Source organism: Vipera ursinii, assembly GCF_947247035.1.
Source record: "Vipera ursinii genome assembly, chromosome: 1".
NCBI lineage: Eukaryota > Metazoa > Chordata > Lepidosauria > Squamata > Viperidae > Vipera > Vipera ursinii.
Genome location: NC_139512.1, coordinates 284109477 through 284133937, shown reverse-complemented (window position 1 = coordinate 284133937; position 24461 = coordinate 284109477). Strand labels below are relative to the sequence as shown.

The 24461-nt window shown below is 37.8% G+C and overlaps 1 protein-coding gene across 1 annotated transcript in view; it reads right to left on the bottom strand.

Moving 5' to 3' along the window:
* NUP133 (nucleoporin 133) overlaps window positions 1-21865 on the bottom strand; it is a 31584-nt gene extending 9719 nt beyond the window's left edge. Inside the window, exons 1-19 of the mRNA XM_083367957.1 lie at window positions 21626-21865; window positions 18485-18603; window positions 16722-16825; window positions 15584-15691; window positions 14215-14346; window positions 13881-14051; window positions 12382-12537; window positions 12231-12301; window positions 11357-11504; window positions 10563-10707; window positions 9346-9503; window positions 9085-9176; window positions 7726-7889; window positions 4871-4965; window positions 4564-4788; window positions 3821-3943; window positions 2817-2916; window positions 1669-1911; window positions 559-692 (exon numbers count right to left, since the gene is read on the bottom strand). Of these exons, the coding sequence (XP_083224083.1) occupies window positions 559-692; window positions 1669-1911; window positions 2817-2916; window positions 3821-3943; window positions 4564-4788; window positions 4871-4965; window positions 7726-7889; window positions 9085-9176; window positions 9346-9503; window positions 10563-10707; window positions 11357-11504; window positions 12231-12301; window positions 12382-12537; window positions 13881-14051; window positions 14215-14346; window positions 15584-15691; window positions 16722-16825; window positions 18485-18603; window positions 21626-21795 (2658 nt within the window). The 5' untranslated portion in view covers window positions 21796-21865. The remainder of the gene's footprint in view (window positions 1-558; window positions 693-1668; window positions 1912-2816; window positions 2917-3820; window positions 3944-4563; window positions 4789-4870; window positions 4966-7725; window positions 7890-9084; window positions 9177-9345; window positions 9504-10562; window positions 10708-11356; window positions 11505-12230; window positions 12302-12381; window positions 12538-13880; window positions 14052-14214; window positions 14347-15583; window positions 15692-16721; window positions 16826-18484; window positions 18604-21625) is intronic.
* Between the last annotated feature and the right edge of the window lie 2596 nt (window positions 21866-24461).

Genomic DNA, 24461 nt, shown 5'->3' with positions numbered 1-24461 from the left:
CCAATCCCCGGGCCGCGGCCCATTACCGGACCGCGGCCTGTTCAGAACCAGGCCACACAAGCAGTGGGCAAGTGCATGCGAAGCTCTCCTCACACAAGGGGCTGCTTGCCCTCACGCACAAAACTCCCTTCCCACAAGCGGCGCCCACTTGCCTTCGCACACAAAGCTCCCCTCGCGTGAGTAGCGTCATCTTGAACTTTGGTGTAAAAGTTCTTTTGTGCAAGCGGTAATTATGTGCACCCACTGCTCACACAAATGGAGTGCCTACCCCGCCCCGCCCCCCTCCTGGCTGGGCGGCCAAGCCAGAAAGGTTGGGGACTGCTGCTCTAGAGAAACTATTGGAAAAAAGTATCTTTTGAAATTAAAATTATGTAAGTGTTGACCTTAAATCAGGGGTCCCCAACCCACAGGCCATGGCCCATTATCAGAAGCAGGCCATGCGAGCGGCTGGCTGGTGCACATTTCCTGTGTCTGTCCTTGGGTTGTCAAGCCATAAAGTTTGGGCACCACTGACTTAAATGACAAAACTGCACTATGGTAAACATTTTAATACCTCACCTGATCAGCAAACTGGGTCATGTAGCGTTGTAATCTGCTTTGGTTATCAGTCTGTTCACATAGTTGTACCAAAATATCAAAGTCACAATATTTTTCTGCAAGAGCAGCAGCTTGCTGATATTGTTTGAGAACAACTGTGCAAAAATCAACAAAAACACAAAACACAAACAGATCATACATGTCTATCCTGTAATCACGTGTAGATAAGACAGTATTGTCAAATTAAAATAAAAGATTTTCTTCATAATACAGTTTATGCATGAAGCATCTATCAGATATGTGGACATTACCTTGCAACGAAGTAGACAGATAGTATCTTTTCTTTCTATAGCTAGTTTTGGCTTTTATCTCTCTTTACTTATTTAACAAATTTATATGGTTGATCTTTTAATATAATATGATTCTGGCAGTTGTACAAGCATAGCAACAATTAAAACACTGTAACCAGTCTCAAAATACTGAATCTGAATCAAAATAAAACATGAAAAAGCCAAGATTGCTATTATTATATTATTCTATCCATATACAACAGATTGACAGTAAGCAAAGTGGGTAATTAATAAATATTCAAATTTAAATGATAAGCAGATCTTAGGCTGCATATCTTTTTCAGATAGGCCAAAGTCAAATACATGCTGCCATCTGCTGGGCTTCATAAAGTTACATCTGATTAAATTTAAATCAAATTAAATGCAGTTTTTGCCTATTTTGCATAAAGCAGTTCCTGATATATCACTGTAAGTGACCATCTATCTGAAAAAAGTTATGCTCCTCTGCCCTAACTAAAAAATTAGCACTTGATAATTGTGACTGAATGCAAAATTATAATAGATAATAATTCTTGTAAATAATTTTGCCCATTATCTCTTTTTTAAAGAAAAAAAAACAACTTCAAGTTTAGAATAAACATACAATAACTGAAAAGAGAGTAACACCTTGGGAGTATTTGCTTTAGTTTCATATGCCAGATTTTCATACGGCCTTATAAACCTAAAGAGATTCTGCTCTTCTTATCACTCTGTCTTTTATGCCTTACCATTTTTTTATTTCATATTGCAAATTATTATTAGGAATTTAAACATCAGCTTGTACAAAAACATCAGCACTTACGTAATGGTAACAATAATTCCATTCTTTTCTGTTCGTATTCTACAAGCAGACTGTTATAACGTTCCTGATGCTCAGGCCGATCCACAGATTTAAGCTGCGAAACATAGCCATCCAGAAAGCAATCCAGCAGTGCCACCAGCTGTTCTGTCACTGTGCTACGAAGCTTACTATTAGCTTGTGGATAAACCTTCTTCAGAATGATTTCATGTTGCTGCATTATGGTTGTTCGCACACCAACAGATGCTTGAGAAGACCATAAAAACATTTGAATGACATTTCTACTAGTTGACTTTACCACTGACATACATAGATAAGTTACAAGTAAAAGGGAAATACATACGTGAGTAAATTCATTCATTTGTAAAGCAAAGCAGCATTTTTTAGTAGAACAGACTGACTTTCCAGCAAGAAGAATGGGCATAAAACAACCAGAAAAGGCTGTACTCATAAAAGAAAAGGAAAAATTTCTAGAGCTCAAAATGATCCACTTATGCTCCCGTATGCATTCAAACAAGGTTTGTTTATTTAGATTTTTATCCCGCCTTTATTACTTTGTAAGTAACTCAAGGCAGTAAACATAATATTCCTTCCTCTTCTCCTTTTCCCCACAGCAACTATTCTGTGAGGTGGGTTAGGCCGAGAGGGAGAGTTACCCATCTGGTTCTCAGGCCTAAGGTAGGACTAGAATTCACAACCCTCTGGTTTCTATCCTGACCACTAGGACCAAATTGGCTCTTCTAGGTTTCTTCCCTTAGGTTCCTTGTACAAATATCAGCATCACAGTACAAATATCAGCATCATAGTATACTTTTGCTCCACCAAATAAGTGCTTAAGTTAGGGTATATGAATAACTGCATTACTCCCAACTCATGAATCAGACTGCTGCTAAGTAAATTAATATGTCAACAGGAGGTGGAATTAAGAAATGAAGGCAGTTCACATTTTTTTTTACAAACTTTTAGTTTTATCCATAGGAAAACTGTCATAGGTATCAGAAACACAGGTCCCTCTATCAGATTAAATACACAAAATGGTGGGAATTGTTAAAAGGTTAACATAACAGTAGGTATATGTAGGACTCATAAAACTAATACCACATTATAAACTAGCAGCAAAACACCACAAATGCCATTTTAATTTTTCTCACCTGTCCAAGGTACATTCTCAGGTTCAACTTTAGTAGGATCTCTTATTTTATATAAAGCAATTTTTGACTGGCGATCTTGGATAGCAGCTTTTAGCATATCCTTCACAGAAAACCCAAAAGAAAATAAATCTTGTCAAAATTATTTTATGGAATATTCCAGTTTTTTAAAATGAATATAATTCTTATTATGAACTCACATGGTCATTTTTATAAGGATTATAGACCACTGACAGATAAAAGGGAAGTATGCATATGGAAAAATGAATGCCTCTAGACAAAAGCCAAGTAATATTTAATATAATTGAGTTAGAAGTTTTTACGTTTAATTACCCACAAATTAAACAATTTGGAAACTTGACATAGGAGATTCTTGGTGACAGTTTCCAACTATGAAATTATCTCCAGGCACATTATGTGATTGCAAGGTTTCTGGTAGAAACTATCTATGTCTCTTCATCAAGATGCTTGGTGTGTAAAATACATTGCACTTTGAACTAATATTTACTATGGCTTTTATGATATATAACAAAACAAAGCAATTCACACTTCAATTGACTTTTAATGGACTGATCAAATTCCTGCTTTTAATTATTTAGCCACCACATTTAAACTCAATAGTGGATTAAGCAGTTTAAAACTCCTCCAACGTCAGTTCAAGAAATTTCATCATGCAGTTACTTGTCCTACTCAAATCACAAGATCTAAGATATTTTCTCTGACTTTAGTAAATCTAAAATGTGCTTGATTTCTGGGTAATATAAAGAAGTGGACACCAGGATGCTACTGATGAGAGCCCCCCTAACTTCACTCCACTCTACTATCCTGCACATTCCATAAACGTGCTCCATAGAAACATACGAGTCCTTCAGAAAATATGTACAGAAATACAGAGAGATGTAAAAAAAAATGCTAAGTCACACTGATGGATAGAAATCTGCTTGTGTAACATTAGTTATAATCAACTTTGCAGGTTTCTGTCACAATTGTTAACACAGATATCATACCTTTATGATATTGTTTACATCAACAACTACTTCACCCCATTCCTCAGACTGAACCGACATATCCTTCAAGACTTGTTTTTCCTTCTCCAGTAAGCATTCAAAAATAGTATCTACTTGAGAAACCTGAAAAACAAAAGAATGTCACACTGGTACTCCATTTATTGAAGACATTGGGTTGTAAGGCCATCTTGCAGATATAGCATATTTTATCTCTCCATTCAATTTTCATTATCAAGGCGTGACTGCCTTCTATTAACTTTTTGTCTTTGTTCCAAGCCATCTGGATTATAACTAGGATGCTTTTAGACTCCTCATATATTTAAGGTAAGGGACGCGGTGGCTCAGTGGGTTAGGACGCTGAGCTTGTCGATCAGAAGGTCGGCAGTTTGGCGGGTCGAATCCCGAGTGCCGCGTAACCGAGTGAGCACCTGTTACTCGTCCCAGCTTCTGCCCACCTAGCAGTTCGAAAGCACGTAAAAATGCAAGTAGAAAAATAGGGACCACTACGGTGGGAAGGTAACAGCGTTCTGTGCGCCTTTGGCGTCTAGTCATGCCGGCCACATGACCACGGAGACGTCCTCGGACAAACGCTGGCTCTTCGGCTATGAAACGGAGATGAGCACCGGCCCCTAGAGTCGGAAACGACTAGCACGCATGTGCGGGGGAACCTTTACCTTTACCTTTATATTTAAGGTCTATTCATGCAGAAAATCATGTATTTCTAGATATCAAATAATTCTTACCTCTCTGAAGAAAACATCAGCAGGTGTTAGACCTGAAGGAATGTCATCTTCCCTTTTGTTTAAAGCAATCTGTATTGCAGAATTCACGAGATCTGGCAACCTGTAATGGTAATTCTTGAGAGCAATAGCTGCTGCTAATTTTTCTGCATGTTCACGAAGTAGTAATCGAGTTGCCATTGGCATGCCTCTGACTTGAACACAATCCAGTTGTCCAAAGAGATCAACCTTAGATAGAGATAATTGTAAATAAAAATAATGTATGCCACATTGTTAGCCATATTTTTCTCCAGTAGCATTAGGAACTTACTTGGCGAAGAAAATCAATGTACATAGAATGTGCTTGTGATTTATTATCCAGCTGGTGAAGAATAATGATGGATGAGTTGGTAAAATTTGCTGCATCTGGACAAAAACATGATCAAGAGCAGTTGAACTTTGAAAATGTAATTTTACTTTTCAGTTAGCATAAATATTTGATATAACACATTTCCCCCCAAAAAAACTATTTATCCCCTATTGCAGGCATGTCAAACCGCTGGCCGGTGGGCCGGATGCGTCACGCCAAAACTGCACCCACCCCATTGCCGGCAATGGGGAAAAAGTTGCGCGACATCACAAGTTTGACATGCCTGCCCTGTTGGATTTTTGCATATTTTTACTAGTATTATATAAAGGGAATCTAACAACACCACATTTCTTTCCTTTGGATAAAGCTCAGCTACAGTTTCATATCAAGATCCTGTCTACTCTAGGAAGTTGAAAAAAAATCTGTCATTTTGAATATACTGTATTCGTGTTCAAACTATATTGGATGATATAACAATTTTTTTAAATAGAGGAATTCACAGCATGCAGGTTTTCTGAGTTTAGCTCTGTTTTAGAGGTCTTTGCCTATTTCTTCCCATCATGTATTATTGTTCTGTACCAGCCTGCTACCGGCCCTACAACAAAAGCAGGGACAACCCCTTTACAAACGGCAAGAGGCTGGAATAAAGCCTGCCAAATTTATTCACATAAAACAGAGCAAGACAAGACACCAACCATAAAACACGAGCTAAGAAGCAGGAACAATCCAAGTGGTTGCCTTCAGCAAACCAGCCCTCCCACACATTCCCCTTAAATACAGTTCAGGGCGTGGCCTCTCTGTGCCTCCTTCCGAGGTGCCCCATTGCCTTCCTCTGTTTACTCCTGACTGACTGCCTCCTGCGTCGGGCGTCCTTGAACAGGGCCAGCTGTGGGTCATCTTCATCCACGCTGTCAGGCTCACACAGCTGGGTCTCCGTGGTGACCAAGTGGGAGGGGCCTTGCTGGGGGCTCTCATCAAGCTGTCCAATCCCCTCAGCAAGCTCTTCAACACCCCCCTCCTCCTCCTCTGAGTCGTCCGACCCAACTGCCGAACCCACAGGCTGACCCTGAATCACAACAATTATTTCTGAAAAAATGCATGTTTGGTCAGGGTGGGTATGCAACTGAACAACTACAGTTTTGAACGTGGAACAAACCGTCAGGTTTCAGAAGTTTCATTAGAGTCATTGGATCAGTCAATGCTTGGCTGAAAATGAAGTAGGTACATTTGGGTGATTTAGAAGATACAAAAATATGTATAGGGTGAGTAAGCAACCCAGATATGTGCCATCATCTTCTTTCCTCACTAGCTCTCAGTATGGCATATCTATAGGCCTGTTCGCTCCCAATTTCCCCAACACCTTCCTTACTTCGCTAGCCACCAGCATTCCCCCATAACATATCCTGCCAGCAATCTTCTCAATGCTTTCCCTCCCTTTCCCCTACAAGGCTCGTCCTTGTACCTTCCCAATGTCCTTTCCTTCATCCCTCCCTCTTGAACAGGTCCAAGAGAAAGTTGGTCATGCTTCACAATGCACTCTACATTCATTTCAGACCAAAATAATAATAATAATAATAATAATAATAAACAGGATTGGCTATACTTTTGGATTTATATTTAAATACATCAAGACGGTCCCCGTGGGAGGATAGTGTTGTAGAAGAATTCCTGGGCAACTTCTGCAAAGCAACGGGAATTCCCAACCATCCAAGGCAAAAATAAAAGAGGCTGCCTAAAATTCTAGGACTCAGTATTCTCTGCTGTAGATTCAAAATGGGAAAAAGAAATATAAAACCTTCCACAGATTGTGACCATATGTACATAACTGACATAGGAAGAAAACATTTCTTTTTCTTCCCAATACTCTTTATTTTTTGCCTGTGAAGTTTCCATTCTGGTCCCCAACATAAAGAAAGGAACACTTCAAAGCTTTTGGATGCATACAGACAACACTAGGCTATGGGTGGCAGCTCAGGGATAAGCTGCTTAGTTTATGTGGGATGCAGGGCAAGCCTGCTGCATTTTCCTGTGGCCTGAAGTGAACTCCAGAATGTGGACAACACTCTCCAGCACCGATCCCAGAGGGAGGAGAAAGAAGGGACAGGAAAGATATGAAGTGGGAGAGACGAAGACCTGCCAATGGCATCTACCATGGTGGGACAACAAGAGTGGAAGCTGAAGAAAGGAGGAGGAAGAAAGAAAAGATGCAAGCAAGATCAGAAAGTGGGCAGGCTGGTGGGATATCCTGCGCTGGAACATTGGCCTAGCTCAGGGATAGGCAACCTTGGCTCTTTTATGACTCGTGGACTTCAACTCCCAGAATTCCTGAGCCATCATGGCTCAGCATGGAAACCTCACCCTTTCCCCTCAGCATGGCTGGCTCAGGAATTCTGGGAGTTGAAGTCCATGAGTCATAAAAGAGCCAAGGTTGCCTACCCCTGGCCTAGCTGAAGAGTTAAAGAAGCTGGGAAAATTGGGGATTAGCTGGGCTGCCATCGTAGGACATACTGCATGGAGAAGGGGATTGCTAGTTGCGCACTCCACCCCTCCCTGGTATTAATTTCAATGGCTGCCCTAGTCATTTCTTTCCATCCCAAATGACTTCTGCCTGCAACATCCCTATTCTAGTTCATGCACAGACCAAAATATTTACCACCTGGGCTTCAATTCAGGCGCAGACTATCAGCAAAGAGCTGTTCCACGCATATCCGCAATAACCTTGCAATGCATCTTGTGAAGGGCTACCCTTGAGGTAGACTTAACCCAATATAAACAAAAACATGGATCGTTCCGCTTTTTACATGCAAGAACCATACCTTCAGGTACAGATTCAGCCCACCGTGGATCAGATGTAGGATAATCATCTATTAATTCTTCACTGACTTGTGTTACGGCTCTATCAAGATCAGCATCAGGACCTAGATCTGCTTGCTGGGGAAAAAGCTCATCAATTGTGGCATTTGCACCCTTCACATCCTTCCTGCAATGGAGAAAAAGGCACTGTGAGCCAAGCATTAAAATGAAATATTAACTAGGGTTAACTTAATGGCGATAATACTCCTTTTCTAGTTGAGCTTCCCATTTTATATACTGCATTAATGAAAAGCAATGGGATATTTTGAAGCCCTCAGTTGAAATTGTTGGTAATGTCATCTAAAGGACTATCACATTTGCTGCACAAGAAAATTCTACATCCCAAATGTCATACTGCTATCAAACTACAAGGAATTGTTGCGCAAACTATCTTTGTTGTTTATGAATTCTTTCACATGTAGAACACTTGCGGAGGGCTTTATGAAGACCACATTCAAAATGTAATTCAGAATGACAAATACAATAAACATTTTTGCATGAATGGAAAACTTCTAGGTGATGTGATCTTCCCCATTTTATTCATCAAGATCAGAATGGGTGCCTATTCCTATTAGAACATGTCCATGTTCAGTTTAAAACGGGTAGAAGGCTAACTCTGCAAGTATATGTGATTCTATGAAATAGATGGTAGAGGACAGGAAGGCCTGGAGGAACGTTGTCCATGGGGTTGCAATGGGTCGGGACACGACTTCGCAGCTAACAACAACAATAATAGTGCTGCCATCCAAAGGTTCAATAAACTAGCCCCAGTCTAGCCCTCTAGAGCATGGGTCTTCAAACTCGGCCCTTTTATGACTCATGGACTTCAACTCCCAGAATTCCTCAGCCAGGCACTCTGGCTGAGGAATTCTGGAAATTGAAGTCCATGAGTCATAAAAGGGCTGAGTTTGAAGACCCATGCTCTAGAGATTGGGTAGCCTGGCCCTCCTTTGGCTGATGGAGATCTGGCAGACTGATCCTGCCCTAGCCCTCCAAAGGCTGGGTAGATAGATCCCACCATGGGCTGCTGGAGATTGGTCAGCTCTGATCCAGCTGGAAGTCAGAAGCTGCTCCTGCTTCCACTGATATTTGGCCTTGATTGTGCTGTTTCTCTATTTAGTAAAGAAATATTTTTGAAACTATAACTCAGTGGGTCACGGGTTTTCTAGTTAGAACGTAAGTCTTGTTTTTTCCATTCACCACTCATAAACAAATTTCCTGATTAACTTTTTAAGTTTACAGAAAACTCAATAAAAGGCAATATTAAAACACTTCTTATACCGCTGATGATTTAATTATTTAATATAGTGTTTGTTCAGTACCTGCAAAACTGTAAGAAAGAAGATTTTAGCATTTTAGTTTTATCTTCTTGAGCTACAACATCCATCCTAGAAGAGCTGTCAAAACCAATGCCCTAGAAGAGAAAAGTAGGAAAAAAGTAAGTTGAAGGATTGTTCAACTACCAAAAAAAAAAGTCAGTAAAAACAATAAAGTCTGGCAAAAGATTCTAATAGGAAATAAATGCCAGGCAATGCTTTTCCTTCTTTCCCATCTTCTCTTTCAGGATTCCAACTGGTTATTACCTCATCATTGGGTTCAGCTACAGAACAGGCTAAAGAATCCTCAATGTCTTCAGGAAGTAAAGAAGTGGTTTCCTTGGAACATATAGTTACAAGTCCGCTTTTCTGAACAAAAAAAATGGGAAGCTGAGCAGAACAACCTGCTCCTAAAATTTTATCTCCTAAGATAGAAAAACAAAAAGGTCAGACATCATCAACGTTGTTTTGACCGAGGTTCAATATGTTTTGCATGGCAATTTATTCTACTTGAATGAAAGTAGAAAGTAGTAGTTGAGAGAGCAGGGCCTCAGCATTTGAGGGCTCCTTGATCTTCAACTGTCACTGGATTTTCAAACAATGATTGTGACAAGGAACAAGTCTCCAGAATTATAGTTAGTATGGGAGTTACCGCCCTTGCTAAACTAGTCAGAGTTTATCCATGTCTTATCTATGTCCCAAATTGATACTGTAAAGTACAGGTAGTTCTCATTTAACAACCTCTTGAAGGTATGGCAACACTGAACAAATGGCAGTTATGAGTAGTCCTTTGAAAGGCAGGGCTGGCGAAATGTGAGGATCTCACTTAATGACCATAACGAGGCTACCACATTTCGTGCAGCCATGTCATGTTTTACCTAATGACTGCTCCCCTTAGCAATGGAAATCAGGGTTACTAAATGAGGACTACTTGTACTATTCATATGGCCATCTTTGAAAACTGCCTGCAGGTTACAATTGGTGCAAAATGCAGCAGCTAAGCCACTAACTGGTGCAAATACAGGAACCACATGATGGTTGTATTGAAAAGCTTGCATTGTAATTCATATCTGAAGGTTCTGGTACTAACCTTTAAAGGCCTAGATGGCTTAAGAGTGACTGAAGAACTGATTCTTCTACAATAATCCCTAAAATATTAACATCTGCAGCTGAAAGTTTCTGAAGATGCCCCCACAAGACAAAGCTTCTCTCGTTTGTTCATAGCCTAGAAGCAGTAAATGGCTGTCTCCCTCTCCACTGTTTTTGACTTTGAATCGTGGAAGTTACGTATTTAGGAAAAGAAAAATCTACACCCATAAGAATCACTCAGCAATGCAACAAGTTTTATTTTTAAATTTCATATTTACCCCCCAAATTTAATCACTAGTCAGTGGTAAGTGGAACAAGAATCTTTCCTGCAGTTTTGGGGAAAGACTAGTTTCGTTAGCTTGTATTAAACAGTTTACATTTATTAAGATTCTCACCCTGAGCACTGAAAATAATCTTCTCCTGCGGCAAAGAGGTTCTTCCTGTTCCAGTTGAACAAGCAAATACCTCATTTTCAGTATAAAGACAGGCAAAACGGCTGTTAAAATCTGGGACTATTAAATGACACATCGGTTCTTCAGGCTGAAAAATACAGCGTTAAATATTACAAGAAATAACTATGATATTTAGGAACGAAGCATTACTAAGAGCATCAATACTATCTTCTAGATAGGCCTAACATGTATACACAAAATATCAATTGACAAACTTGATGCAGGGAAAGGAAGAGGTTATAAATTACAATCCTATAGTTTCTCGTAATGATACACCATTCTTATATTCTTTATTGTTCTACAATCTTATTGTTACACACACATATTTTTGCTAATGTTTATAGAATACAGACTAGTGATAAATCCTTTTCTAGATCACGTGTAATCCAAACTGGTACATGAGTCATTTTATAGTATACGTCAGTACATATCTAATCAGGAGTTTCAATTTCCAAAATTGAACTATCCAGAATTCAGTTTCCAAAGAATTGTAGCATCAATTTCTTTTTTTTTTGCAGAGTAAATTAAAATATTTACTAATCTTTAGGTATGTTATTTTTTAAAGAATCAGGTATTATTGAAATAACATCACAAGACAGGAAGAGAAATAGCTTGTTTTTATGGATATAGTTCAATCAGTTTTTTCACCCTCACAACCAATCGCTTCAGATGATATTCTATAAGCATGCTTAACATCAGAAGCATCAAAAAAAGCATTTAAACATAATGCTAATTACCTGAAAAGGTGGGTTATATTGAGTGACTTCTACAATCACGTTATCAGATGTGGGATAACCATTATCTTCTACAGTTATCAAAGTATAATAAACAAGGCAGGGACTGTCACCAAGATGCCAGGCTGCAGCCAAAATAACTAGTCCATCACTACTCATTGGAAAAGACAATTATCATAATTACAAATTGTTCAGAAATATCAGGCAATGAATTTTTTTTTCAAATAATACACATTAAGATCTTTGCTCGACTTTAAAAACATTATCTTACGATTTTTACATGGTGTATAAGACCAGTTTACTATATTTAAAATTGTATTTTATTTATTTAAGTGTGATAGAATCTGCTTCTTGGCTTTGCTCATGGTTATTTTACGAAGCTGAGATATGTCTTTTTATGTTACATATTTTGTGGGGGTTTTTGTAAGCCTCCTAGAGTCACATGTGAGATGGACAACTATATAAATAAAATATTTTATTTAGATTTTTCTTTTATGCTGATTGTATTACTTTATAAATAACTCAAGGCCGTGAACATACATAACATTTCTTCCTCCTCCTATTTTTCCTATAACAACCCTGTGAGATGGATGGGCTGAGAAAGAACGACTGGCCCAAAGACCCCCAGCAACTGAAATAAATTTAAATAAATAAACATCACATGAACACTGACGGATTTTTTTCACTCTTGCTTAACGAAATAAACTGTCTTTATTCCTATGTGTTTTAATTACTTTTTTGATTATCTTTTCCTGACTGTGCGCATAAGGGGACATTTTCATTAGAACAGTCTGAATTAGTAATACTACTAGTAAAAGACCCCAAACTATTTGCAAAATATATACATGAATTTGTAACTTTCTAGATAGGAACTTACCAATTTTGCTGCAAATCCAAATATTGCACATTAATATCTTCTTTAATGTCCCCATAATTGCTTTCTGATCCCTGTACAAATAATAAATTGTTAAAAGTGCCAGAAATAAGGCAAATATATAATTTTATATATTACACATATTGCTTCTTACCCATATTGATTCCATGATATTTTCTTTAAGTACTTTGTTTATATCCCAGTTGAGAACATGACGTTCTGCATTGTCTTCTATTTCCCATTTATAAAGATTTGAGTTGGTTACAGCATAAAATCTTGAACCATCTTCATCCCAAAGAACACTAGAAAGCTGAATTAAATATAAGTTAGGGATAAAATGTCAGTGTTTAATATATTGCAGTTCTCTGATGAAAATTCAAGTTAAGGAAAAAGAAAAGCTTTAACTCCAGTTCAGAAAAAATGACAAATGCAGCACAGAATTATAAAAGCATAAAATTAAAAAATAGTGCAAATATGAGAGTACCACAAAATTATTCTATCAATCTTGCAATACAACAGTCAAAATTGTATTAAAATACTCTGCAAATATTGGGGAAATATAGTATCAAAAATCAGAAGTATTCTCTCTGCAATAAACTTTCTTGCATCAAATATTGATATTGCTACCACTGAAGAAATCTGCAAGTATATGTGATTCTATTAAATAGAGCTCACTATGAGAAAATCCAAAATTTAATTCATGACATTCATATACATTAATATTATCAGCATATTGTTGGGATGCTTTTAAAGCTAGTATTTAAATAAAACTATAAAACCACTGAACTTAAGAGACTGATTTCAAAAACACCAACAAGTGATTAGTTCAGATTCTGACAGCTGTCCACCTCCCAATATCTCATAGAAGAGAGAAGAAAGGCAGCTGAAGGTGGGGGTGGGCTGTTGAACCTGGAATTTTGGTAAGTCATTGCAGTCACTAAGGAAGACACCCATGTGACTGCCTTGCTCAATGATCGCAGTCTGAATCTCCTAAATACTATACTGTCTAGAGCAGAAATAGGGGGCACGCAAATTCGTGAAGCATTCCATATTTCTGTCAGAGCTGTGGTAGGGCAGGGGTTAGAATACAGTATTGTAGGCTAACTCTGCTGCCAGAAGTTCGATCTTGATCGGCTCAAGGTTGACTCAACCTTCCATCCTTCTGAAGTCAGCAAGATGAGGACCCAGATTGTTGGGGGCAATATGCTGATTCTGTAAGGGCTGTAAAGCATTTATGAAGTGGTACATAAGTCTAAGTGCTATTGCTATATCATTTGAAAAACTAGGCTTACAACTCAGCTTCTGAACCGATAATACTGTGACATCACCAGAATTAGTAGAAGTGGACATCTTTGTACCCTTTTTCTGATTCTAGCCTTAGCTCCTGGACTTTATAAATTGGAATTAGAAGTGAGAGGTCTTTCAGAGAAAAATTGTTACATTCCCATCCTTAAGCTTCCTAATCTGAAAAACTACCCCTTATTATTGCCCTGGTGCCTTCAAGGAGCGAGAGAAGGGATGAGGATTGTTCATGAAAGGTTTGCTTCCCAAGATTTCCCACTCCCCCCCACCCATCTTTAAACAACCCCATAAAACTTGAATTAGTCCAAAAAAGCAACCTTTAGGTTAATTTTACTTATTTTTAAAACTTACCTCTTCATCATTACTAGGTGACAGAATCCCAAACAGTGAAGAAACTTTTCTACCTATTCCAGAAAACATGCCTTGTCCTTGAGATAAACCATGTTGATAAATCTTGCCATTATTATCAGGTGTAAGTCGGATAAACTGACTCCTTGCTGAAGATAAAATAAAGCTTCCACCCTAAAAGAAAGTTCAGTTCAGCTTTTTGGGAAAACTGTATTAACACTTTATTTTTTAAAAATAAACTTGCTAAAACCAACTTCAAGATTATAATTGTATTTCATTTTATATATAGTGGAAAAAATAACTTTAACCAAGTTGCCACGAAGCATCTTCAATGTACCTTTACAGCTGTAAGATAATTATAAAGAGCACCACCGAAATCCATATTCGTCTCAGTATAGGAACTTTCGTGCGCAAGGCTGGGCCAGTAACGTATTGTTCCTTCACGAGTGGCAGCCATTACCACAAGGGACTTGCAAATATAAAAATATATACATACATACATGTTAATTCTATTAATTATTTATTATTCACATTAGTCTAGAGTCTAAAGATCTAGGTCTGTTGTAGCAAAATGTAAGAAGAAATAAATTTCTGTCTGCTGAGAATTATAAACTTGTCAGTATAAATTTATATCTGTGTTGTGGTGTCTCCTAAGAGAGATTTTACAATATATTATCCTCCATTGAGCCTAAATGGTTTTTTTAAATGTAGAAATACAGATTTTACATGCATTACAAACTGCAACTACGTTACAGAGACAATAAATCAATTGAGTTTTTCTCTCTGAAAAGTCAATGAAAATGAGCAAAACTAAATGATGTCAGTAATTAGCTATAATGCCCCCTGCCTTCCTAGGAGACCAGATACAAAAATAGATCTTTTTTTATTTAGTGATTTAACCAGCCAAAGTGGAATATATTTTTTTAGCTTTTATTAAATATCTTTATAGAATAAAAACAAGACAAATTTAAAGAAAAAAGGAAAGTAGAATGATTGTTGTTGAAGCAGAGGATTAGTATGGATTGAAGTTTTCCTTAAGCTGTTTAATTTAACCTTAATATCTCATTTGCATCTTAGAATAAGAATGTTTTAATACTCATCCTAGGACCTAGGACATAGTTTTTAGAGCACCAGAAATAACATAACAGAATGACTATTTTAATTCCCAAAAATAGTGCTCTGAATCGCTGACATTTTTTATTTATATATAGCAAGATAGACAGCATCTAAGTTTAATAAATACATTTAATTGATTTCCATAGCTATCATCTCAACCAAGTGACAATGTTAACACTTCTAAAACAATTAAAATTACATGGAAGTGACTTCAGCACTTATAATTAGCAAATTGCCTTAATTCAGTGAATATATATCAGACAAGCATTCCTGCCCTACAAACAATTGCCTCAGATTTCAGTAAATGTGTATTGATACAATTATCTGTTTTCAATTACATCATTACCATGTGAGGAAGAATTTTGAACAGTACTTAATGCAATAAATCAACAGTCATTAAAGCTTATTTTTTATATTTATGTGGTTATACTGAACACAGAAATTCCCCAGCCTTTTATTTAAAATCATGTTTAAAAATCAATTGTGTGGTATACAGACTGTACAGTAAGTATAATTTCCAAATGGATCATGAAAATGTCATAAATTGAATGTATAATGATGTCCTCAAAAGATATTTAAATGTTCCTAACCTGTAAAGAAGATGCTTCACCAGAAACATTAAGACAGCATACTGCTACTAGATATGCAGTCCAAATATAGTCACTGGGTGGCAACTGAAGTTCTTTGCATATAGAACACTGTAACACAAAAAGTATTTATACACTTTAATTTAGTATTCTGCATTTATATTTGTCACCTACAATGTTTTATGCTGTGAATAAAAGAAAAGTTTGGATTTGGATTTCTATGGTCAACCCTTAAGTTATTTTTTCCTTAAAAAACTGACAAACATGTTCTCATGCATCTTAAAAAAAAGATAATGTATTCTAAACTGAGCTCAATATTTAAAAAAAACATGTATTAAGTGTCAAAAGAACTGCAGCATTAAAACTTAATTTTTTAAATCATGTGAACCGTATGCAAACCCCCCCAACAACAATGGTAGAGAATAATTTAATGTATTATCTGCCTAGCACTACAAATAAATCTATAAATACATAAATGGAGTACGAGAAATTTCTTGGGTATGTTTATTGGTTGTCAGTGGATGCTAACAACTAAATATGGATCTTTCTTGTTTGACTTTTTCAAGACTTTTTTTTTAAATTATTTCAATTTTTTAAAAATATTACAAGCAGAATGTTTTTTCCCCCAACTCACTGATGCTGGTTGCAATCTAAGCATACTTATTTGGAAGCCTACTAGAATCAAAAAAAGCCTTCTTTCAACTAAAAATAGTTAAACTTGTATAATTTCTTTTATAATGCACAAGTTAATGAAAATTTACTGAGACGACCTCAAATATCAACTTATTGGAAGAGTTAAGATCAAATATCCAATATAAAATTCTTATTTGTAGAATGATGTAGTTTGTTTCCATTCCATCCCTAAATGTGCCAATTGTATCATACACTCTTAAAATTTTCAGATTGCCTCACTCTAGGAGGGAAAAACGGAACATTGAGGAACAAAGGAACCTAAAGAACTTTCCTTATTAATATAAAGGCTAAATGTTACAGAAAGCATGTAATATAAATGTATTCCAAGTTCAGAAGAGTCCAGAAAAATACTGCTGATTTGAGGCAGTTCATTTGCCTACATTTTTATTTTGAACATATACGTCATTATAAACCTGCTTAAATACGTTTAATTTTGCTATTACTTTACCTTAGCAATTGATGATTGACCAATCTTCCAAATAATTAGTCTATCTTTATAGACTAGCCAAGCCCATCCACTTTCATCTAGCAGCATGCTCAAATCGTCCTCGGCTATAATAAATAAGTTTCCAAAATAAATTATAAGTATAAATTTTTTTAAAAATCCAGGCTTGCTTTCCTTCTCTGAGGAAGGCCCAAGTTAGTAAGCAGATTCGTAGAGAAAAAAGAATTTAATTTATGATAAAAAAGTTGACAAGGCTTTTAAATCTCATATTTTAAGAAGTGCTTTATTGCGTGTCTGGAAAAAGTATTATTATAAGTTAAATTATAAAATACCAATCTGGGGGATTCCTGGACACGCGATAGAGTGGGTGTGAATTTGGATATGATTTCTTATAAAGACTTAGATTGGTAGGGAATGATTGGCAATTAAAGTTGTTAGCTGAGTTAAAACAAGAAAATATTGTACAGTCCTGGTTTCAGTATGCTCAACTGCAAGCTAGGTGGAAGTTAGATCAAAAGGTTGGTATTACATTAATGGATGAAAATTTGGTAAAACAGATTAAAGATCAAAATTGACCGCATATAAAGAGAATTTATAATGCTTTAATAGAATTGGATTCGGAAACGGAATTAGAGCCTTGGTGGAGCAGTGGGCTAATGCCTCCTTATGTAACACCAGCTGCCTGCAATTAGTGCAGGTTCGCATCCCACCAGGCTCAAGGTTGACTCAGCCTTCCATCCTTCCGAGGTAGGTAAAATGAGGACCCAGATTGTTGGGGGCAATTAAGCTGACTTTGTAATAATGCCGCTTGGGGTGTGTGTGAAAGCCCTAATAAGCAGGCATATACATAGAATGAAGGCTACTGCTAAGCTTGTAAGCCGCCCTGAGTCTTCGGAGAAGGGCAGGATATAAATGGAATAAAAAAATAGTTAAAGATTGCATGGTAAAGTGGGCCCAAAATATTCAAGAACCGATCCCATTGGATATATGGGAGGTAATTTGGGTTAGAAATGTAAAATTTACTCAGGCCCAAAATTTAAGAGAAAATTTTTATGAAATGTTTTATAGATGGCATCTGGATCCTAAAAAGTTGTCTTGCATGTATCCTAATTTACAGCCTAAATGCTGGAGATGTGGCAGTTTGGACGCTACTTATTTTCATATTTGGTGGACTTGTAGAAATATAAAAGCTTTTTGAATTAAAATTTGGTGGAACATTCAAAAGATTTTTAAGAGAAAGATAAAGTTTACTCCACAATTATTTTTATTGGGTGTTATTACAGATTGTGATACTAAAGAAACTAACTTAATGTTGAATTTGATAACAGCTGCAAGGTTATTGGTAGGGCAATATTGGAAGAAGGATTGCTTGCCTACTATAGAAGAATGGACGCTTAAAGTGTCAAATTTAGTAGAAATGGCTAAGATTTCTGCTTATTTGAAGGATCGTTCACAAGAAAGATACATTTCGGTCTGGAGAAGATGGATAGATTATATTCAGAATATATTCAGGGAGGGGGTGGGTTGGGGTGGGTTGGTTTTGGGGATTCTTTGTAACTTTTATAAAACTTTTCAATAAAAAAAGAGGAAATGCAAACCACGCAGGACAGTTTGAATCATTTTGATTTATAAGTCCTTAAACAGCAACATTGCTGTTGTGCTAATTTACAGATACTAGCAAAATCATGCTATTTAATATTTTAAATTCTATTTTTCCATTACAGAATTATCATTTATTTGTATGATCAAATTTAAAAAAAACTTACCATCAGCCATTCTCAAAGCCTCTACAACTTTTACTGGCAAAGGTGAACCAAACTTTTTTACATCATAATTGATGGTTTCACTTCCTGTTGGATGATGTACAACCTTTGTAGGTGTACACCTAAGCAGAAAAAAATGAATGATTTAATAATGAAATTAAGCATTGATTTAAGTTTTGTTACTTTCATCACTGCATGAATTCTTCAGCTATCCAGCAGTTGAAGTCAAAACAAACTGAATACAGTGTGGGAAGTCAGGTGACACACACACGCACACACACACCGAGAAAGAAATATTTTTGGAAATATTTAAAAGGCAAATATATTTAAAATATATTTCCCTAAAGGATTTTAAAAGCAGAAACCAACCCTGCCCCCAAGTCTCTCGGTCCCAAATAGAAACTAAGTCTGCAGAACTAAGTCGATCAGAATACCAGAAAGGCCCACTCAGACTCAGGTCAAAGTTCATGCCACAGGAACAACTCCAAACAAAAGGCTCAAAAAGGTATAAAACCCCACTCCCTACATGTGCTCACTCCCTTTTCTTTCAGAGCCATCTTTCTGTCTGGCTCTCCTCTTCAATAAAGTGCAGCCTTCTTTCTAAAGCAGTTGCCACGTTGTATATTCCTGGCTTGGACTGAACCATGATGAAGACTGGTGCTGATCCTGGCGCTTCCACTGAGCCCTGTCAGCCCCGAAGAAGCGCTGATCCTGGTGCTTCCACTGAGCCCTGACAGCCCTGCAGCTCCAGCCATCTCTCGCTTAGGCTTGTGCGGTGCTGCCACCGGTTCAGCTCATTCCCCTCCCCCGCTACCACTTTTCTAGGGTGGTCACGTACCACCTGCCAGGGGCCAATATACCACAGGTGGTTCCCATACCACTGGTTGAAAAGCCCTGCACTTAACATACTGCAAGATTGCTTACAACTGCCACCAGAAGTGCTGGGATTGCAGTCATTGAGAAAACCAGCCTTAAGGTGTCTTGCTTAATGACCGCTTTGCTTAGTAACTAAGATACCGGTCCCCATCGTAGTCATAAATTGAGTGCTGCCTATAAATTGTGCTTTTATCAAGTCTTACAAAGACACTTGTTTTTAATATTTTATTTCATTTCTATTAATTTTCCTTCACCTTTCTTATAGTTAACAAAAACATTTCTCTTCGGTGCTTTTTCAAAAGCAACTGGACTTTGTTTTTCCTTGTTTTTCTCTTAGAAACTGAGTACTACTCTTGTCTATTCACATTCCCAAACTGTTGATAAAACACTGAAATATTTATAATCAAGCTGAGAAGAAAGATCAGGCAAAGCTTAAAGTCAGGGAGTGTTGATAATCACAAATAAAGCAAGAGTCACATATACAGTACTTGAAAATGTAACTGGCTTGATCACTGCCAAAACATACTTCCCCACTTCACTGTTGAAAAATCAGCATGGTTAATAAGGCTAATATATATATTTTTAAATCCCATTTATATCTCCGAAGACTCAGGGCGGCTTACAATCTAAGGCACAAATCAATGTGCTTAGCAATAGCCTTCATCCTATGTATATGCCTGCTTATTAGGGCTTTCGCCCCCCCCCCCAAGCGGCATTATTACAAAGTCAGCTTATTGCCCCCAACAATCTGGGTCCTCATTTTACCTACCTCGGAAGGATGGAAGGCTGAGTCAACCTTGAGCCTGGTGGGACTCGAACCTGCACTAATTGCAGGCAGCTGGTGTTAATATGAGTGCAATGTTGGAAAATTTGCAAGTGATTATATAGGAAGAAAGGAAGTTAAGTCAGAAAGCATCATTATAACTTTTTCTTTACTTCCATGTACTCTGTTTTTCACTATAGAATTTTCTATCTATATTCTATTAAATAAAATAACCTAAATGCAAAATTAAGCATAATAACAAACACTGCTAACAAACACTACTATATTTTGCACTATGTAAAACAGATTTCATTTCTGAATCCTTTTCAATGTCATTGAGCATAAGCTCAACACCAATTCAAATTAAACAATTTTTAAATTGTTTTACATCAAGTCAAACCATGGGCTTATCTAGTCCTGATCTAACTGGGAATACTAATTCAAAGCTTTATTATGTTTTTAACCAATGCAGTAGAACAGGAAATGGGAGGCACAAACACACAATATCTATTAGCTTTTCAACACATTTATTGCATTCAGCTCATACAATAAACTAAAAATGAAAATAAACAGAATCATAGGTACACTCAATATAGATAAAATCTGAAAGAAGGTTCAGCCAGACCAAAAGTATTCTGAAATAAAAAGTATTTTGGTTTTAGCACATAAAAATAATGAACTTTATACTGAATGCTTTATTTAATGATATTAAATAATTGGTGAATGTATCAATTGTATAGGCTTGAAAATCAGAACTTGACAGAAGTTAAGTTTCACTATGGACTAGAAATACAAATTAGGAGAATCGTTCACCTGATCAACAGAGTAACTTAAACCAGCGTTTCCCAACCTTAGGAACTTGAAGATGCGTGGACTTCAACTCCCAGAATTCCCCAGCCAGCATAGCTGGCTGGGGAATTCTGGGAGTTGAAGTCCACGCATCTTCAAGTTCCTAAGGTTGGGAAACGCTGACTTAAACTCTTATCCCCTCTCTTGGGTACGTTTTCTTTACAGTGCTTTTTAAATACAAGAAATAAAAGGTATATTTTTATTAACCATTTGACAAGGAGTAGCCAGCATTGGAGAAATAAAAATGCGACTATTTATTTATTTATTTTTTTGGTTATATGAGTGGCAGCTTAAAGAGTGACACCCAACCCATGAATGACAGGTTAGCAGCATAGAAGAAAATATTCAATCCTTCCTTTCCCCTGAAAGCAGCAGTGCATTTGAAGGGGCCATACATAATTTCCAGGGGAGGGAACTTCCTTGAAAACGCTTTCGTATTCCCGCCTCAACTGGGACGACCCCAGTAACTGTGATTACCCTCCCCCCAGCGCAATACATATTATTTGCTCTTTTGCTATTAAAACAGCACTTGTTGTGCCCGAAAACAAGCACCCCAGCCGTCCTCTCCGGACGCCCTTTGCAAATCTTTCCACCAATCGCATCGAGGGAGGGCCCAGTTAGTCTCCACCCACCGATGGGCGGGGCAGGGTACTCACCGCGCAGAGTGGGTACCGAGGTGTCTCCTCGTTGCTGGCGAGAAGAAGGCTGGGGAAGAGACGGACGGCGTCACCAGCGTTTGGCTCTTCTTACCGCCTGGGCGGAGGCTTCTTCGGCCCGACCCGCCGCCGCCTGGAGTGTGAGGCGAGCTGGGAGTGGAAAGAAACATTGTTGCCTCTGTACAAAACCGAGGAGGCCGTTATATATATAAAACAAATAGTCCCAAGCCTTTCAAGTCTCGTTGCTCTTTTCTCGTCAAAGCAAAACTGGCGCATTTAAATGACGTCCTATTTCCTCCAAGAACGGGATTGGTTGAAGATTTTCTGCCCTCCTTGGCTTAGTCCAGGGGTAGGCAACCTCGGCTCTTTTATGACTCATGGACTTCAACTCCCAGAATGCCTGAGTCAGCATAGCTGACTCAGGCATTCTGGGAGTTGAAGTCCATGAGTCATAAAAGAGCCGAGGTTGCCTACCCCTGGCTTGGTCCAATCGATCCAGAAAAGCGGGAAGTTCTTTCCTCTCCCCCCATGTGTGTAGTTTCCAGATGACGAGCTCTCCCTGGCTTCTTACCAGTTCTTAGCCACATACTTCCCCCGCACTTACAAGAAGCTCTCATTCGGGAGTATAGTAAGATCCTGCTAAACTCCTCTCTACCCATTCATGCCTATACCTCTGATCTCTTAAGATGTCGATTAAAGTCAAGAAATCCACCACTCCTCACAGTGCTTAAGCTGCTGGCCGAACATCAGAGCACTATACAAAAGTGGATGGAAGCATGGAGTAGCTATACCTCCCAAGATATTTCTGAGCATATTAATCCTAATAGTATACCTCCAGGATTTAATCTACCTGGACACATATGGGTGACATACAATAGAATTAGAACGACTCCTGGGGTGTGTGCCGATTCTCTGTATAAATGGGGAAAGACACCTTCAGCACAATGTGATTGCGGGGCTCCCCGACAGACTATCCAACATATAGTGAGGGAATGCACTAATAGAAGATACCCAGGAGATTTTAAGGACTTCCTCTGCGTAACAACGGCAGCTACTGACTGGATCTCCAAACTCGACATGAAACTCTGAAATGTTATTTCTGTTTTCCTCTTAGGTTTTATAATTGCTTCTTTTTTTAAAAAAAATTGTTTTAACTGTTCTAACTTGTAAATATGAAGTGCTTTTAATTCTGTGTGTGACCAGCCATATGCTAAATAAATAAATCCCTGGCGTTATGGTAATGTTGTATCTATCTATTTTCTCGGCTCTTCATTGGACCCACAGACGATTGCGAAAAGCCCAACTCAAACCTCCCAATAAGATAGTCCTCGGCTTACCAACAGTTCATTTAGTGACCGTTCAAACTTACAATAGCACTAAAAAAAGTGATGTGACCTTTTTTCACACTTAACAACATTGCAGCATCCCCATGGTCACAGGATGAAAATCCAGATGCTTGGCAACTGACTCGTATGTATGAGGGTTGCAGGGTTTCCCAGGGTCACGCGATCACCTTTTGTGAACTTCTGACAAGCACAGTCAATGGAGGAATCCAGATTCACTTAACCGTGCTAGTAACAGCTGCGGTGATTCACTTAACAACTTTAGCAAGAAAGGTCATAAAGTGGGGCAAAATTCACTTAACAAATGTCACACTTAGCAACAGGAATTTTGGGCTCCATTGTGGTCATAAATTGAGGACAACCTGTATTTATTTTTATTTGATCCATTTCTACAGTCACACGGATAGTTGTCTGGGAAAGCCAAATGTGTGTTGCTACTGATGTAGATAATGGCATAAAGTCTTATGTCCTGGCTGGATCCTTATTACTTTATTTCCCAGCCATTCCCTGTCTTCTGATTGCCAGCTAGACAAAAGTTCAGAGAGACATTAAATACTTCAGCAGCAGTCTGCAGCAAATAGATCTTATGTCAAAATGATGAAATCTATTATATTCCTGATGTAAATTCCACCCCTTAAGTATCTGCATGCAAGCATCATGACATAAGTTTGAAGGGAGATGAAGTTTGTGTCATCAAAAATATTTTGTCATTCATCCTTCAGTTGCCCAAGACTTTGATTCCTGCTTTTAAATAAATGCTGGAATAAGTAAGCTACTTTACTACATAGTTAACAATAGTAATAGGGACCAGAATTAAGCAATGCAGTTGTAAAGCATGATGTGACAGTGAGCAATGGCAATTCCAGCAATCCCTGCATAATTACAACTTCTGAGTTCCTGGCAGCTTCCCCATTGACTCTGTTTGTGGGAAATTGGCAGGAAAAGTTGCAAATAACAATTCTGTGCTTGTGGGATGCTGCTCTAGTTGGAAATGTAGGCTGGTTGCCAGACACCTGGATTACAATCACATGACTGTGGGAATGCTATGTTGGTGAGAAGGATGACCAGTTGTAACTACTACTTATTCGATGCTGTCACAAGTTCAAGTGAACAAGTGGCAGTTAACTGAAAACAACTTAAATCTTGCCCATGACCTGAGTACAAGATGAAGGCAAAGTTATTGATTGGTTTGACTTGTGTCCCACTGTGATTGACTCTTGGCAGCTTACAAAGAATATTACAATGATGGTTAAAGCATTCATTCAAATAAACTACATAAATGACAATGAAATTAAAAGAAAATTGTAATAACTTAAAATGTGCAATAAATAAAATTAAGAAAATGCTGTCACTTTTCAGTAACTTCCTAAAGGACTATAAGGAGGGGGTGTGTCTAAGCTCCAAAAAAGGCTATTCCAGAATAAGGTTATGGGATTATGATAGGAAAAGGACGTTTCTACAATATAAGAGGTGCCTGTGGAGATAAATGGCAA